At 32.1% G+C, this 13247-nt stretch overlaps 2 protein-coding genes and 1 long non-coding RNA gene across 5 annotated transcripts; 1 reads left to right on the forward strand and 2 right to left on the reverse strand.

Moving 5' to 3' along the window:
- Positions 1 to 305: 305 nt before the first annotated feature.
- On the reverse strand, positions 306 to 2611 carry LOC26528009 (myb protein). The gene is made up of 2 exons (XM_032733353.2): positions 1072 to 2611; positions 306 to 997 (listed from the first exon to the last, which is right to left on the reverse strand). Exons 1-2 carry the CDS (start codon positions 2510 to 2512, stop codon positions 354 to 356), a joined length of 2085 nt encoding a protein of 694 aa, XP_032589244.2. The 5' UTR covers positions 2513 to 2611; the 3' UTR covers positions 306 to 353.
- A 3488-nt stretch (positions 2612 to 6099) lies between these two features.
- LOC6586707 (guanine nucleotide-binding protein subunit beta-1) lies at positions 6100 to 12057 on the forward strand. 3 transcript variants are annotated; one of them, XM_015160279.3, is made up of 3 exons: positions 6100 to 6312; positions 7787 to 8032; positions 8088 to 12057. In XM_015160279.3, the coding sequence occupies exon 3, from the start codon at positions 8216 to 8218 to the stop codon at positions 9236 to 9238; it is 1023 nt and encodes a 340-aa protein (XP_015015765.1). In that variant the 5' UTR covers positions 6100 to 6312; positions 7787 to 8032; positions 8088 to 8215; the 3' UTR covers positions 9239 to 12057. The 3 variants fall into 3 exon arrangements, with proteins under 3 accessions (XP_015015765.1, XP_015015764.1, XP_002012317.1); XM_015160278.3 differs by having other exon boundaries at positions 7796 to 8032; XM_002012281.4 differs by having other exon boundaries at positions 7799 to 8032.
- LOC122757432 lies at positions 11938 to 12515 on the reverse strand. Its single transcript, XR_006357459.1, has 2 exons — positions 12406 to 12515; positions 11938 to 12313 (listed from the first exon to the last, which is right to left on the reverse strand). It is a non-coding gene; the product is annotated as an uncharacterized LOC122757432 (long non-coding RNA).
- Between the last annotated feature and the right edge of the window lie 732 nt (positions 12516 to 13247).

Raw genomic sequence — 13247 nt, forward strand, 5'->3', positions numbered from 1 at the left:
ATATTGTAATTTTTTTTACTTACTAATATAGTTTATAGTCTAATATACCTACTTTCATTTTTAAAAAATTGAATATGCATATTCTTACTGCTTTTATTTCACTTCAAAGTAAAAAATTCAAATTTTTTCCCTGTGTGTAAACACTTTCTTGCCAAACTGTATGTATTTGCAGACCACGAAAAAGTGTCAACAGTTTTAAATGTGCCTTTTTTATTAGTTTGGATCAGGGTAGAATCTAGTCGAGCACTCTCGACTAGAATTTTCTTACTTGTTTAAATATAAATATATATAAATAAATACGAATATTAATTGGGCAATTTATTTTATTTCCTCACAATTTTTAACAATTTATTTTATTTTTGTTTCTCAAAATTTAACGACCGCGGTACTAAGTCTGAAGACATCTTTAGATTCTGAAGACATGCATACGCTTGTTTCTCCATAAAAATTTGATCTTTGGTTTTGCCGCATGCAACTCTTGCCCACTTTGGATCCAAAATATGCTCGTTAAGAACGGCACGAAACCTTTGCCCGTATGGTCTATTTTCTTTTTTACCCTCATCAAATAACGGGTCCTGTTCACTGCCTAAATTTCCTTCAATAATGTTACTTGGGGAGAAATCTTTAACAGATTGTCCCGACATGAGAAATTTGCTAGGCGTCTCTGTTTCAAACGGTTGCGTTTTTTTTCCATAATGTGAGCTGTTAACGTTCCAACTGGGAAGCAACGATTTTCTGGCTCGCTTTGGCGCAGGCGAACATAGACTTATATTAGCAAGAGTGTTTGAGCATTCTATGTTGGATATGTTATCGCATCTATTTTCGGCTTTGATGGTATTAATCTCAAATTCATTCAGTTGTTCTTCACTAATAATTTCTGCAAGATCTTCAGCCAGACTTAAAGGACTAGATGGCACATATGAGCGTCCATCCAACTTTTTCCCAATAGCCGCAAGAGCATTTTTAAATGGAGTTGGAGTACGTGGGCCAATTAAACCTATAGAAATTCAGTTAAGAATAAAATTGATAAGTATAATTATATGTAAAATACGGTAATATAGCGTTATTTACTTTTATGTGGTGTTTCAATTGATGTAGTTTCCAGCTCTTTTTTAATTTCCATTCCTACACGGTTATAAGTTTTGGTAACTGGTGTACTTGCTGGCAAATTCATATCTTCAAATGTGAGACAAGGCGATTTAAGAAACTGGCTTGGTGAAAAAGGCAGCGATTTAATAGGGGTTATAACTGGTGTTTGTGGTAATTTTGATTTCATGTCACTTTTTAGTGTATCCAAACATTTTGATGCATCAGGAATTAGTTTGCGTGATCTTTTCAGTATATTAGGAGTAGGCCTAAGTTTAACATCATATTGTAAAAGAGGAAGTGTTGTCATGAAATTGCCTTTGGTTAATCCATTTATATTTTGTGTATCAAAAGTTGATGCACCGGCCGTGTCACTGGGTTCAGTGTACATATCTTTGACTACATCCTTAGTTTTCACAACGCTAAAAAACGTGTCATCGTAATATGAATCTACAACTTTTTTTACTCCCGATTTCTTTAAATCCGCAATACTGTTATTAAAAGGCGTGGATTTGGTATATAAAACTTGTGGGCACTTATTAATACCACCTGTTTTAATTAACTCAATAAGACGAGTGCGTGAGCTTTTTAGATCACTACCAGCTACTGTATTGACCGATCTACGTTCAGCATCATATTTACGACGCATTGTAGAATTCCAATGATTTTTTATAGCATTATCAGTTCGACCTGGCAACAGTTTTGCAATTTTAGCCCATTGATTTCCTAACTTAAAATGGGCATTATAAATTATTGTATCTTCTTCTTCCGTCCAAGCAGTTTTCTTAATATTTGGATTGAGATGGTTATGCCAACGTTCACGGCATTGTTTTCCAATTCGCCCATTCAAATATCGAGCAATTAACGTCCATTTCTTTGGTCCAAATCGACGCACGAGTTCAATAACTTTCTCATCTTCTTCACGCGTCCAAGGTCCCTTAATGAGCTCCGGGTTTAATACCTTAGCCCAACGCTGCTGAACTTGTTGCTCAAGTCTGTCTTTAAAATGTGATCCAATTATATCCCAGCGTTCTCGGTATTTTTCAACCAAAGACTTAAGTAATATGTCTTCCGATTTCGACCAACGCTTACCAAATCCATAGTTGGGATGTCCAGTTACTGATCTCGTTGGCGTTTTCATCTGAGACTTAACTGCCAATTTTATTTCCGTATTGTCTTCAGCATTTGTGTTCATTTTAACAAAATTGATGGTTTCCGTAACATTGTTGTTTGGAGAGACAAGTCTACTAATTTTAGGACTTAAATCATTAGATTTGAAATTAGTTTTCGAAAAATTAAGTAACTCATCTACTTCATCCTCAATGTGGTTACTTTCTTCAATATCATGTTCTGAATACTCGGAAGTTTCCGATTCTTCTGTTAATGTGTCGAATTCTTTAGCAAAATTGGCGTCAATGTCTTCCATATTTATAAATTTTTTAATAAGTCGTGTTTTCGTGGTGAACAATAGTGATAAACTTCCGGACACAGTTTCTCAGGACGTAAATAGTGATAAACGGATCCACTGCAATATAAGCACTTGATATAACTTTGCGGATGTGGATGCACAGTATAATGTACGCAAATATCACTTAAGGAATTACTTCGAATTTGTCTTTTGCAGCTTAGACAGTGAACAAATTTAGTTGGATAGCGATCCGCTCGCAGTAAGGGGTGCGTTGCATCGTATTCTGAATGGTCAAAATTTTCAGAGTGATATGCAAATTTTGAGTTATAGTCGTCACAAAGCTGTTTATTAAAAAAAAAAAAAAAAAAAAAAATTGTCATCCATTTATATATATATATATATATATATATATATATATATATATATATATATATATATATATATATATATAAAATGGAGGACAAAAATATTTTGACAACGTATTGCAAAAACTCGAACAGCTTATTTCTGCGTGCTGAGAGAGGTAGCGGTATCCAATATATTTTTCAGAGAGAGCAAACATAAAAAGCTATAAGTGACCAAAATATTGCAGTGATAACATAACTCATTATTTTTCTATAATTATTTGCATGGCGGATTATCATTATTTGGGTGGACAAAAATATTTTACATTAATAGTAATTTAATAAAGTGAGACAAAAACTTATTACCATTAAGTAACTAAAATATTAATCAGAATTAAACCCTACTTTAACATCTGCAAGCGTCTAGGCATCGATCTAATCAAATTTTGTAATGTTTATATTGAAAAATCCTGCTAAGGTCCTCAAACCTCAGCAATCCGTCTCCTTGAGAGTTCTTGATAAGTCTAATCTACGTTTTACTTTTGCGTAAGCCTACACATTCTCAATAATATTGAGATCAGAGCGCTGAGGTGGCCAATCATATGCATTGACTTCAATATTCTCAGAAAATTCAGTTATAATATGGACCTTGTGGCATGGAGCACTGTCCTGCTGCAGTATACATGATTTTCCAATGAGCCGGTAACCGGAATTCGATGAGTGGTCATTCAGGACACGTAAATAATTATCCTTCATTTTTTCATTAATTAATATCAAATTGGAGAGGCTATTGACACATGCGAGCCCCCAGAGCATTACCGATTCTTCACCACGTTGGTACATAGGCCTCTTTTTTTATATAGTGATTTTTTTATAGTGATATAAGGGGTATTGGAAGATGTATAACGTAGAAAAAATGGCCTTCTTTCGCCGACTTGTGATAGGTTTTCTGCTTATTGATAATTTATGATTATTTTTGAGTTTGATCGACATGACTTTTAGGAAAATCCGCACATTTTCTTTAAGATTTGTCAATATGATGCGGCCTTCTTCAGGTTTTTTTTGAATGATCTTTCCAATCTGGCCTTCTTGTTTGAGTGAATCATTTTTTTATTTTTTGTTAATTTAGTTGTAAATTGCTCAAAGAAGTGCATTTTATAATTAATTTTATAATTTCACTTAATCACGTTGTTTGCCCATAATTTACCGAAAACTATGATCAAATAATGGCTATTATTAAAGAGGACACCAAAAATAACTTTACAAATAAAAATATGTATTTTTTAATCCAAGCAAATTACCGAAAATGAATTTGAAAAGGAATGTCAAAATACTTTTGTCCAGCCAAAGAATGAAAATCTGCCATGCAAATACATAATTATAGAAAAATAATGAGTCATGTCATCAATGTAATATTTTGGTCACTTATAGCATTTTATGTTTGCTCGCTATGAAAAATATATTGGGTACCGTTACCTCTCTCAGCACGCAAAAATAAGCGGTTAGTTTTTGCAATGCGTTGTCAAAATACTTTTGTCCTCCATTATATATATATATATGTGGTTGTATTTTTATATTATATTCAAAATATATATATATATATATATATATATATATATATATATATATTTAGATATAACTTATTTGGATATCATTTTTTGCAACAAAAGACGTTTTAATTATAATTAAGTAAATTAAGCATGAAGTTATTGTGAAGTTACATATATATATATATATATATATATATATATATATATATATATGTGTGACTGTATTTTATTTAAATTTAATATGTATATAGCTATAACTTCTTTGGATATCAGTTATTGCAACAAATAAACATGATGTTATTGTTAGAAAACTAATAATTTACTTTAGTCATTACTTCTATAATCACTGCTGTCATTATACGAAGGCGTCGATTATTATTTGTAATCGATTAAGTTATTTGCAGGCTTGTTTCAAACATTGTCAATTATAATCTTAATTTATAAAAGTACTCTATCTACCCATTAGTAAAATGGAATAGAAACGTCGACATACTAACGATTTGGACTTGCTTGAGAAAATTTATTGTTGATAATCTGTGTTATATATAGACTTTATTAAATAAAATAATTTCACTAACCATGCAACATATGAACTAGACAAGTGGGGCAAATTTTTTTCCACACAAAAAAGTATCTCTATAGTCAATTTCGTATTTGCTCTGCTCAACTCAATAAAATTTTTCGCGGCGGTTCCAGTTAGTCCCCTGTGGGTGAAAGGGGTTTCCTCGTTCAGGCGATATAATAGCATTTTCATGATTATTTGGGGGGAAGGTGTGGCCGAGTTGATGCGCATAAAGAAAATGATATTGATGGGCATGCACACACTCATTTATTGTCCCTTGCTACATGTATAAGCATATAGGTGCACGTGTGCGAAACATTTGCTGCCTGTGCAAATTATGAAACTGAAAATTTTTTGTTAGTAGGACGTATGCACTTTAATATCCACATCACATTTATACATTCTTATACCTAAAAACATTTAATATTGTATGTAAAGTTTTCGACAAAAGACTATAATGAATTATATATTCTGTTTAATGAACGGCTCGGATAACGACCATTTCGCATCACGAAAACATTCATTTTTGGGAAAATAAGTTTTGCTAAACGAACAACAGGTAGGCATATACTAGGTAGGTATATACTCAGAAAGAAAAATTGAGATCGTCGCGAAGAAATTTTAATTTTTATGAGCTGGTGCGTACATATAAAGATATGGATAGCATAGAGAAGATAGAGTAAGAACATGTTGGTGCTTCATTTGAGAATATGTCCGTGCTTAAAAACTGAGCCGAACATATTCGAAATTGACTAATCTATGACTAATGCAAACTTTTTTTTGTATGGATTGCGATTTGCGAAATGAAATAAAATGATCAATTTCTATCGAAGGTAATGTAATATACTTAGTATGGAGCTTATTCATTCTTAAAAATATATATATGTATATAATATATTATATTATACCATCTTATGTTACTGTTCTTTCTGGATCAGGACAAAGAGCTGAAACTATTTAGCTAAAAAAGGAGATAAAATTATAGACTTCTATAAGACGATAATGCATTACAATACTTTTAGTAAACGGTTAGGTGGTAAAAGTTATTAGTTCACTCGTGGAAACGCAAGTGAAATTATTTTAGTTTCATCGATGAGGAAAAGTATCGATATATGCATATCCAGCATACCTGTAATACTTCTAGGTGTTGGCTACCAATGGTGAAGTGTAAGTGAAGAGTTGTGCTAAGATTGACATACTGTAAAAATCTCAAGCTGCTAGCGATTAGTTAAATTGAAAGATCTACTGACAGTGTAAAATCTATTCAGCTATTTATTAGTTTACTGTGTACCCAAGAGTGTGACCTATATAATAAAGCAAAGTTACTTAAAATTGATCACGGAACGTCGAAAAGAGATTCAGGTGTGTTTTGTTGCATGTCAAAATTACAAACCAATTCATTTTAATATATAAAAATGGATATATGTATACATATACAAAATATATGCAAATATATGACTATAATGTTATACGCATTTGAACATATATATATATATATATATATATATATATAATTTGATAGTACATGCATACATACCTGATTGCTGAAAATATATATGGTTGTATATGTTAAGGGAATATGAATTAATTACTTTCTAGCATTATTATAATTATTCAATTATTTTATGTTTTTACAGTAATATATTTTACCCCAAAATTTTAGTATTTAAAATTGATTTTTCTTCTGATTTTCTTTCTCGCTTTATCAATTTCATGAAATACAAATTGCTGTTGGTGCGAATGGGACAAATACTCACTTACATTTAACTATGCTTGTCGCACCGACACTAGTTACATTTAAACCTGCTTTTCCTGTCGTACATACCTATACTCTGCTACTCTGTACTGTGAAACACTGGCTGTACTGCTTGCTCCAATTACTTTGATTTTTAATGGCAGTGGTGGTGCAAAAATTACAATTTAGGTGTACAAAAAAAAAATTAGTGACAACGGGTAAAAACAGGCGGGCCAAACAAGCGGCGAACAGAAATCAAAATTATTTTACTGGGATCAGTTAAATACATTGTCTTTCATTTATTTATTTTATTTTTTTTTATTGTTATAGTGTAAACCGATATACATATGAGATGAATTGAAAAACATTTCGAAAAATATGGGACCCTTAAACTAAAAAATAAAACCGAATGAAGAACTTAGTGAGCTTATATCAATCAATTTCAAATCCAAATACCTTCTTCGTGATTAATAATAGACAAAATAAAAATTAAGTTGAGAGGTTGAGCAAACGGAAATCAATCGGCATACATCATCAAGATTTTTGAATCGGTTCGCAAAATCTACAGTGACGAACTAAATTATTGGCACAGCAAGGTTTTTAAACTTTAAATCAATTTGTCAAATATTTTAAAACGTTTTTTTAATGAAACAAAAAATGAATCAAATAGAATAGGGAATTTTTTAAATTATAAAAAAAACGAAATATATATATATATAAGTGTGCCAATAATTTTGTTCAGCAAAATCGAGGTTTATTTTTGGTTATTTAATTTAAAAAAAAGTGCGTTTAAGTTTTTCGCAATATTTTTACTGTATAATTTAATAAATACCCAATTCTATTTAGTAAATTTTTTTGGTTCACTAAAAAAACGTTAAAAAACAATTCCGAAATTGCTTTAAAGTTTAAAAAGCTTGCTGTGCCAATAATTTAGTTCGTCACTGTATATACATAAATTCCATCAATTTGGTTAGACTCTTATTAATCAACTCCCATTTTTCCACACATTTGAATATTAATTTTAATTAATTAATTTTAATACATTAATTTAACATAGCCCAGTAATGAAAATGGTCTAACAAAAAAATTCATTTATCTAAGTTTTACCAGCAGGAAAACTCGAACTAACACTGCAATAAAAATTGCAAGAAAATCGAAGCTTTGGAATTGGATAGCAAATCATCTTCATTTGGAAATAATCATATTGACAGCGAATGTCCAGCTGCCTTAGCATTGTATATAGACTTCCATAAAAGTTGTTAGGAAAAATAAAAAAAAATAAAAAAATTTGTTTAAATAACAAGTAAATAACATAAACACGGAAGAAAACTTCATATATTTAGAAAGGTAAGTGATTTTTATATACACAAAGTTATATATACTAATATATGTACATATTTAGATTTGGAACCATAAATACCGAAAGTTCTTCAGGTCGGATTACAAGGTTTTGTTAATAAAGTTTTGTACCATTACTTGTACAAAAGAGAAAAACATTTAAGAAGAGAACGTTACTATCATTAATACAATATGAATGAACTAGATAGTCTAAGACAGGAAGCTGAGTCATTAAAGAATGCGATTCGAGATGCACGGAAGGCTGCGTGCGATACATCTCTGTTGCAGGCTGCCGCTTTGCTAGAACCTATTGGACGTATACAAATGCGCACCCGACGTACACTGCGCGGACATCTAGCTAAAATTTATGCTATGCATTGGGGTAATGACTCCAGAAACCTTGTATCAGCCTCACAAGATGGGAAACTAATCGTGTGGGACTCGCACACTACGAATAAAGTACATGCTATACCACTGCGTTCTTCGTGGGTGATGACTTGTGCATACGCTCCATCGGGAAGTTACGTTGCTTGTGGAGGTCTCGACAACATGTGTTCAATCTATAACTTAAAGACACGCGAAGGAAACGTACGTGTGTCCCGTGAGCTACCAGGCCATGGCGGTTATCTATCATGCTGCCGTTTTCTGGACGATAATCAAATTGTGACAAGTTCAGGTGATATGTCGTGTGGCTTATGGGACATCGAAACCGGTCTGCAGGTTACTTCATTTCTTGGTCATACGGGTGACGTGATGGCTCTTTCCCTGGCACCGCAATGCAAAACATTTGTCTCGGGTGCATGTGACGCGTCCGCAAAGTTATGGGATATAAGAGAAGGTGTTTGTAAGCAAACATTCCCAGGACATGAGTCTGATATCAATGCAGTCACCTTCTTTCCAAATGGGCAAGCCTTCGCGACAGGATCTGACGACGCAACCTGTCGGCTTTTTGATATACGGGCAGATCAGGAATTGGCAATGTATTCGCATGACAACATCATTTGTGGTATTACCTCCGTTGCGTTCTCAAAAAGTGGCCGTCTGTTATTAGCAGGATATGATGATTTTAATTGTAATGTATGGGACACAATGAAAGCAGAGCGCTCAGGCATTCTAGCCGGCCATGATAATCGTGTTTCATGTTTGGGAGTCACTGAAAATGGTATGGCAGTAGCAACAGGATCGTGGGACTCGTTCTTACGCGTGTGGAACTAAATGTTGTACACAATACGTATTAATGGGTGGGATAGGGTCAACGTGGCGGTGGTTGCAAGCAGTCTGCGTTTAGCAACACCGACAATAACAATAGTAGCAACAAAAACAACATCCTTTTAAATTCAGGCGAATTTAAATACATATTCCGCACCAATAACTATTTTGTGCTATGCTGTCAACGGCTATATGTTACTGTTATTAGGCGAAAGTGCTTCACACTGCGAGTAGGCGACCGAGATAATAAGGATGGTATAGGGCGTTGACTGCGACGTAGACCATAGCAAAAACAAGAACTTTATATACAAATTATTTATATTGCTATATACTTATACTTATACAAACCAAACACAGACATACACAACAACATACAACTAGACATACACACATACAAGTATATTATTAGAGTAAATGAAAAAATTCTAAACAGATCCTATGATGAGGTGTGGCTGATAGTCGTTCTTGGTCAAAATTCCGGTCGAACCTAAGGCTTAAACAGCATAAAATCAGTTAAATACGCCAACGTTCGCTATACAGTAAAGAAAAAACAATTTGGGAGTGCACTATCTTGACGACTATGATAGCACAAGTACGAGTATTATGGTAATTTTACTGTAATATCCGTACATAAGTGTAAAATAAAAGATGACACGTCAGTTTTATTTATCAGGCAACAGAAAAATCCTTACATGACTATAAAAACAACAGAAGTTGGTATTAAGAAGTCAAATAAAATTAAAGCATTTATAAAAGAAAATTACAGGTAGGAAAAAAAAAAGAATTATATATATATATATATATATATATATATATATATATGTATGTGTGTGTGTGTAATGAAGAAAACATCGGAAAACAATACACTTTATAAAACATTTTTCTTATAACGTTTAAGTCCTTAATTTATATACAAACAAAATAAGAATGATTTAAATAACATACTTATTAGTAAAACAAAAACTATTTACATAATTAATTGACGGCCATATAAGCTACAACAATAAATGGAAAAATTACCTTTAAATCTACAAAAATTTATAAATGTTTAACGAAATCTTAACATATAGACTAACAGAATTAAAGATCGTTAAAGTACAACAGTCACAGTAGCAACAACGTGTATGAATTGTCAGACTTCATAACGGGCAGATTAACTGTTTCAACTGTTACAGGATAAGTGTATTTGAGAATTTTTCTTAGCTTTATCCAAAGTTTTGAAGGTTGATTTGTAGTTTACGTATTGTTTGATTATGAGCTTCGAAATTATGCCCAAAATGTAAACTAACTTTCTGCATGCAATTAAGTCAACTAAATGCCATATATATATATATATATATATGAGTAGAGAAGAAAACGAAATAAAACAGCACTTTATTTTCTACTTTTTAGATACTATATTTTTATTCAATGTAGCTGGAATGGTAAAGCTTGTACTTCAATACATACACAATGCTACGCTTTGTTAAACTGTTAAGATTGGGTCCCATAAGAATTGTAAAAAATGCATAATTCACATATACAGGTATCCCGCGTATAACGCGGTCTCATACAACGCGATTTCGATATAACGCGATTTGGAAAAATTAGGTTTCAGTACAACGCGAAATTTAGGCTTATATAACGCGAAGGGGAAAATACAGATTTAAAACGTGCAAAGATCTTTGAAGACAGTGAACAGATTATTTACCATATGAAGTTTGAAGAATAATAATAAAGTTTTTAATAAACCTTTAATTTGTTTTAGTTTGTTTTCAATATTTTTAATGTGCACATAATTATATAATTTTTTTTTTTTTTTTTAAATTTTTAAATACATACAAATGTATGTACATATGTATAATTATTCCTATCTTGTATTGAGTTGAAATATAAGTGCATCTGCTATTTTGTATGTATTTTATTTTTAAAAAACCTATTGGAACCTAACCCCCAAATTTATATGAAAACTATGTTTTAGATAACGCGGATTTACATAACGCGCAATTCTTCTGGAACGTAACTATCGCGTTATACGAGGAATTCCTGTATATGTTGAATGCAAAAAGAACGGACATTATATGTTTATTTAGAATAATGATCTTGTATCAGTACAGTTTATATTATTAAAGATTTTTGTATCATGCAGACAATTAGCAAAATTTCGGTCAGTGTCATAAAATTGAGAAATTGTGAAAAAATATTCCCTTTAAAGCCTCATTGCGTTTTCCAATAATTGACAACCTACTGATATGGGAAATATGTAGGGCGGAGTGTGGCATTGTTTGGAATTTTTTTATATGCATACCAAATAAGAAGTTAATAAAATCAATATTATGGTTAAAAACAAAAAGAAAAAGAACAAGTGCATAGGATCAGTCAAATTTTATTAATTTAATTTTAGACTATGCGTTGACTCTAAAAATGCTGTCGGAAAATTTTGAATGTTTCTTGGTTTATATAAATGCATTACAAGAATCTGCCATAAATCCATGTTAATTTCAAAATCTATACATACATACTTATGTTTATATATAAATTTAAATATACATATAGAAATGCAATACATTTTTCCTTATGTTTATACATATGTATTTGCCACATTTCATATGCATACGTACATTGTACTTTTATTATGATTTTTATGTACAATTTAATCAAAAATCAAAAGTAATAAATAACTTTAATGTCTGTAATTAGCTGAATTCATCAAGAAAGAAAGTAAATCAATAACCAAATGCTTAAATGCGTATTATCAATAAACAAATAGATATCGAAAAGAAAAATACATGTTCATGTTAAAATTACATTATAAACTCAAAAATACATTTTGCTTGCATACCATACTTATGTACTATCAATATTGAATCAGTTGACTCGGCATTATGAAAAATGCGTAAGAAATTTAATTGTGTTAAGTAAAAATGGATCCTGCTAGCAACTTGAGGTTAACTTAGTCGGCGTTGAAGACATATATGATCATTAATGATATATGTGACGCGAAGGTATTTGGAGCAATAAATTAACATCCACCCTAAAGTGTAATGAGCAATTTGCAATTTGAGTATTTACCCTGTGTACATAATATTTGTCCATGATGGCCTATGTGTAAGTATTGATTTACATATATATAGTACACACATAAAGTGATATTTTAAAAGTTTAAGCGTTTAAACTTATTCAAATTTACTTACTTTGAAATCATAAGATCTCGGTTGCTGGTTGTACCATTTTTTATACCCTGAAATCAGAGTATAATGGTTTTGTTAAAATGTATGTAACAGACAGAAGGAGGCGTGGCAGACCCCACAATGTATATACAGTCGACTCTCATTTCGAAATTCAAGGGACTCTTAAAATATTTCGAATTATCGAATTATCGAAATATTAAATGGTTCGAAATTTTAAGAGAAAATAAATAAAACTTCGAATTATCAAGGGTTTTTATTTAACGTAATGTACATATGTTCAAACACTAACCAGAGAACACATAGACTAGACAACTAGTGGAAAGCTTTTTGCACGCTTTTTTTGAGGCTTTAACACCCCAGACAGCTTTGGACTCGCTCGGCTCCTTACTTTTAGCACTAACCAGAGAGCACATAGATGAGACAACTAGTGTAAAGCGTTTTGCACACTTATTTTCGAGCGTAATCTCCCAGATACTTCGTATTTGCTCGGCTCTTCGCTTTTAGGGTTCAGGCTACGAAAATATGGGAGGTCAAAATCATTCGTCTTCATGCGCTCGACCGAGATGGTCGACTATTGAACAAAAGATCCCTCTGCGCTGAATGTTTCCCTTGCTCTCTCTCTCTCACGATGCTCTCTGCTCTCTCAAATATGTATATGTATGTATGCATGTGAGCACAAGCAGCGCTCACAAATTGAAATTTCTTCGCAGCGAGAGCCCATGCCTACCCTTATGTGTGAAGAGTATACCGAAATTTTCAAACCGTTTGTCATGCGTTTTCCTTATTATTTGTGGGAAGGGTATGAAAGCGTTGGTGCGCATAATGAAAATGTTTTCGCGACGAGC

This window comes from Drosophila mojavensis, unplaced genomic scaffold, assembly GCF_018153725.1.
Source record: "Drosophila mojavensis isolate 15081-1352.22 unplaced genomic scaffold, ASM1815372v1 contig_72, whole genome shotgun sequence".
Taxonomy (NCBI): Eukaryota; Metazoa; Arthropoda; class Insecta; order Diptera; family Drosophilidae; genus Drosophila; species Drosophila mojavensis.

What these genes read in the sequence shown, in the direction of transcription:
- LOC26528009 (XM_032733353.2), bottom strand. Translation starts at nt 2,512, where the DNA reads ATGGAAGACATTGACGCCAATTTTGCTAAAGAATTCGACACATTAACA. An exon ending in AATTGAAACACCACATAAAA is followed by an intron (nt 998 to 1,071) that starts GTAAATAACGCT and finishes GAATTTCTATAG; the next exon opens with GTTTAATTGGCCCACGTACT.
- LOC6586707 (XM_015160279.3), top strand. Translation starts at nt 8,216, where the DNA reads ATGAATGAACTAGATAGTCTAAGACAGGAAGCTGAGTCATTAAAGAAT.